Source organism: Habropoda laboriosa, unplaced genomic scaffold (assembly GCF_001263275.1).
Source record: "Habropoda laboriosa isolate 0110345459 unplaced genomic scaffold, ASM126327v1 scaffold102, whole genome shotgun sequence".
NCBI lineage: Eukaryota > Metazoa > Arthropoda > Insecta > Hymenoptera > Apidae > Habropoda > Habropoda laboriosa.
The window spans coordinates 833,779-838,560 of NW_017100262.1; the positions used below are offsets into that span (position 1 = coordinate 833,779).

General features: G+C 38.0%; 2 protein-coding genes across 2 annotated transcripts in view; one reads left to right on the forward strand and one right to left on the reverse strand.

Moving 5' to 3' along the window:
* Positions 1-3,273, forward strand: part of LOC108572891 (protein turtle homolog A-like) — a 4,275-nt gene extending 1,002 nt beyond the window's left edge. Inside the window, 12 exon segments of the mRNA XM_017935223.1 lie at positions 1-181; positions 267-377; positions 460-663; positions 737-882; positions 961-1,111; positions 1,180-1,310; positions 1,384-1,543; positions 1,625-1,921; positions 2,001-2,321; positions 2,409-2,699; positions 2,780-2,889; positions 2,994-3,273. The exon segment at positions 1-181 is cut by the window's left edge and continues 10 nt beyond it. Coding sequence (XP_017790712.1) covers positions 1-181; positions 267-377; positions 460-663; positions 737-882; positions 961-1,111; positions 1,180-1,310; positions 1,384-1,543; positions 1,625-1,921; positions 2,001-2,321; positions 2,409-2,699; positions 2,780-2,889; positions 2,994-3,107 — 2,217 coding nt within the window. The 3' untranslated portion in view covers positions 3,108-3,273.
* Positions 3,274-4,285: 1,012 nt separating this feature from the next.
* LOC108572823 (mediator of RNA polymerase II transcription subunit 6) overlaps positions 4,286-4,782 on the reverse strand; it is a 1,583-nt gene continuing 1,086 nt past the window's right edge. Inside the window, exon 5 of the mRNA XM_017935141.1 lies at positions 4,286-4,299. Within this exon, the coding sequence (XP_017790630.1) occupies positions 4,286-4,299 (14 nt within the window). The remainder of the gene's footprint in view (positions 4,300-4,782) is intronic.

Below are 4,782 nucleotides of genomic sequence, written 5' to 3' on the forward strand. Positions count from 1 at the left end.
AAAGCTCTGAACTGGTCGGACAGCACCGTGGTAGGACCGAGAGCTTATTTCGTCACAGTAACGAAACCGGCCTCACTTTCCCTAGAAGCGGTTCAATTGGACGACGAAGGGATCTATCGGTGTCGAGTGGACTTCAAAAATTCGCCTACGAAAAACTTTCAAGTGAACCTCACTGTAATCGGTAGGAATTCACATACACAATATAAGAAAAATGTTTTGAACGAAAACTACTAAAAATTTTGTTAATATTTGTCAATTATTTTCAGTTCCACCGCATCAACTTTTAATTTACGATAGTTCCGGGGTGGAAGTGGAAAATACCGCAGGACCATTCCAAGTGGGCGTCGAGTTTGGTCTGTCTTGCGAAGTGAGAGGGGGTAATTCTTGTTTGTACCATCACTAAAAAATGTTCTATTAGTGTTCGATTCATTAATATTTAATTCTGATGTTGAAACGTAGGAAAACCAACGCCAGTGGTTAATTGGTTGGTCAATGAGAAAGAGGTGGACAGTAAGTTGGAAGAAATCGGACGAAATATAGTCGTCAGTAAATTAACGATACCTCAGTTGAGAAGAGAACACCGGAACACAACTTACAAATGTCGAGCTGCGAATACAAACCTCATACCTCCGTTGGAGAAAACCATTCTCCTAGATGTATATCGTACGTGTTAAAAATATGTGATCTAATAATTCTCGATACTTGTACGCAAGGTGTTAATGTATGATTCCCTTAGTGAAGCCACTGTCGGTAAAAATTCTGTCGAAACCAACAATCCTCGAAACGGAAAAGGATTACTCCATCACGTGTGAAACAACAGGCTCGCATCCTCGAGCACGAATCACTTGGATGGAGGGGAACGCCATTTATCACAGTGGCAAGGTAAACGTAGTTGATTTTCTATGAATTTATAGAACGTATCATAATATTTCGTATTATTAAAGTTAAGATGATATGCAGGTGGTCGACGCAGGAAATACTTCGGTGGTCTTAAGCACGCTCATATTCTCACCGATTCCTGACGACCACGGGAAGATCCTCAAGTGTCGAGGGGAGAACCCAGCACTGCCAAACGCGTATCTAGAAGACTTCTTTCAATTAAACGTAGTTTGTGAGTACCTCTGAATACTTACTAAAAGTATTTTAACAAAGATAATTAATCGAAAATATGTTCCTCAGTTCCACCTATAGTACAATTACACTTGGGTAGCACTCTGAACGCTGAGAAGATAAAGGAGGGTGACGACGTCTATTTCGAGTGCAAAGTTCGAGCTAACCCGGCACACCATAAAATCACATGGAGGCACAATGTGAATATTTCAACATCAAGATTTTCCTTATGATTTAATGGAAACAATTGAAACAATGGTTGAATGATCGTAGGAAGCGGTGTTGACGCAGAATTTCTCCGCTGGAATAATCATGAGCACTCAGAGCCTCGTATTGCAAAAGATAGGTCGAGACAATGCCGGAAATTACACGTGCCTCGCTAGCAACGATCGTAGAGAGACTACAAGTCCTGTGGTTACTCTACGAGTACAATGTAAGTGTAAAATTTTACTACGGGAATTATTACGATTAATCATCGCATTCTACTTTCATTCCTGTTCCCTAAATCGTTCAGTCGCACCGATGTGCAAAACAAAAGAGGTTTCTATCATCGGGGCGTCGTTAGAAGAGTCGGTGAAAGTTCGTTGCGAGGTGGACGCTGATCCAAACGAGGTAGAATTTTTCTGGGAGTTCAACAACAGCGGCGAAAATTTCGAGGTTGCGCCAGCGAAATTCGACGGCAATAATGGAACAATGAGCGAGCTCATTTACACGCCAGTCTCTGACAGAGACTACGGAGCTTTAACTTGTTGGGGTAGAAACGTAATAGGAAAACAGGAAGCTCCCTGTATTTACCAGATCATTCCAGCAGGTAACATTTGTACCCAAACTAAAAACTCATGAAAGATACCTATGTAAAAAAGAGATCAATTTAAGATTGATTTGCTCAGTGAAACCGAATCCTCTGAACAACTGCACGATAAAAGCATCTTTGAATCAAAGTTCTGAGATCCTGGAAGTGGAGTGCGTGCCAGGATATGATGGTGGACTAAGGCAAGAGTTTCGTTTAGAGGCTTACGAAGTACCCACCGGTAATTTAAGAGTGAACGCGTCCAGCGTATTTGCAGATGTACCGATATTTCGTATCGCGGTGTCAGATCTTCTTCCTGCCACACATTTTTACCTCGTCACATATGCCGTGAACGCAAAAGGGAGGAGTGAAGTGAATCAATTGGAGGATATAATGTTGAGGGACTCTGAAAAGCATATAGGTAACGAGAAATATTCGAAAAATCTTTGAGTCTGTTTCTTGTAATTGTCTCTGATGGAATGATTAAACTGGTAATATCCTATTTTAGACAGTGGAGTGAGCATGGTACAACTGATTCTACTGCTTATTGGCTGTTTAATGGTGTTTAGTGTCGCCACAATCTCAGTGATGCTGCTGGTGTATCGACGCAGGGGCACAACTTCTCCGGTTCACATCGAACCTTACATGAAACAACCGATAATTACACCTCCAGATTCAAGGAACAACTCAATGCTCGACGTTACGCACGGTGATCATACTTATTTCGTCGAGTACACGTTGAAACAGGTCCCTGATTACACGCTCAATAATCAACCGGACATCATACAGTCGCCACAAGGTAAGACTTCTTTTTCCTGCTGTTATTTCTGGTGCATTGTATAACGCATTTACGATATAATATGAGAGGTTTGATTGTAGACCAGGAAAAGATAAAACGGGAGCCACAATTATTTTTACCTGTGCGACCAGATACGCTATTTGCACCGTATGACATTCATAAGCAAGGACTTCAAAGTAACAGATGCAGCGTAAGTAGTATCGCATAAAACTATTATAAAGAGTTCGTTCAAAAGAAAAAAGAAGCTACAACTTGCGAATTAATGAAATAATTGTTTAACCATTTTTGTTACAGTTAAATCCATTTTCCACAAAGTCTTGGGAACCTATTAGTTTTAAAGCTGATCGTAATTTAATGAAGGAGATCATTATCGCCAACTCTATACCTGGTCCAGAAAGTTGTGTGTAAAAAGTAAATTCGAGATAACGAGCGAGCAAAACATATCAAGAGGACCGATCTTAAAGCCTACAAGAAAAAGAAGAAACGAACGAACAATCGTACTGTTAATTGTCATATTGATACCGAAGACGAACATCAAACGAAACTGCAACTGGTCCCCTCGTCGAGTTGGTGTACAATTCCACAAAAGAACAGCATAGTACGAATATTACAAGGTATTACACCGCTTACAGGTAAAAAAGAAAAAAGTGTCTCGTCATTGAAAAAGAAAAAAATCTATGGAACTGAAAAAAACAATCTAGGAATCGTCAAGACTAGTTGCATACTAACTAAACGCTACACGTGGTGTATTATTCCAAGTTTAATATATTTTGTGTCAAGTCTTAGCTGGTTTCCTTATTCCGTCGAAAATTTCACCCACTTCTTCTTTAACAGTTCGCTTTGATTTCTCATTGTATTACATTACGTTTTAAGGGATATTATGTTATTGCGTTATTTCTAATTTTTATAACTAGTCGTAAGTATGAAATATACATATATTTAAAATAACGCGTGTTTGACCTGGGTGTATCGAAGAGATGTAACGCAAGATTTTCCATTATTGCAAAGATACGCGCGGAAATAAATGCCATACATTGATGCCATCAACGTAATAACTACAGCGATCAAGATTATCATGCAGATTCTTTGTCGAATTTTCTTTGAAATATGTAGTATCCATGCTTGACGAGAAGGCATCGTTGATCTCCTTATAAATACAGTACCTGACGTAATATTTGTTTCTTTAGCTGCATTTTCTGTTACATTTGCTGTTTGCATCATGTTATACGAACTACCCTTTAATTCTTGCACACGGTTTGTCTGCCATTCGTCCAACGATGAAGACAAGTTGTACTAAGAAAAGAAGATCATCTATGTTACTTCGGTTCAACATAACCGTAATATTCAAAACTAAAAGATTTCATTAATGCTTAATATTACTTCAGTATCGTTAAATTTACGTATCTGTCGGCGAACTAATTGAATTACTTTACACTTCATATGTTTTATACTTATTATAAAGTCATCTTCATCGGTATCGTAGGGACTGCGGTTGTAAATTTGCTCATCTATGTACTTATCACGACATGAACTTCCGTCGCATATCATTTCTTACCGTACATGTCATTCTTCTGCAGAATAAAACGTTACAAATGAAGATCTAAACAAAACAATTGAAATACGAACACATTTCACTAATGTAACTTTGACATTTGAAAAATTTTTTCGTAACCATTATCTTCAATGAAAATTTAACATGATGCATCACATTCGATCCGCTGTAAAAATTAGTATGAAAGTTTGTAACGATATACTTTTTAAATCCATTTAATAATTATAAGAACATGATATCATTTTATAGATCAGATCAAATACCCTTTCAAGATATTTTCACTTAATTCGAGCTCAGAAGCATCAAGAACCTCCCTGTTATCCCGCGTCTGAAGAAGAATTAATAAAGTGTCCCACAGATACAGTTCCTTGTAAAATTAAAAAGAAAACGAGGAAGAAGAAACAGATTCAACGAATCAGTATAAGCTCCGATGAAAAAACGGATAATCCTGATTGTCCATGGTGTAGAAAAAAATAAAAAGGAGACGACAAAATAACAAATATTTGGTTTCCTTTTTTATTTTTAATTTTC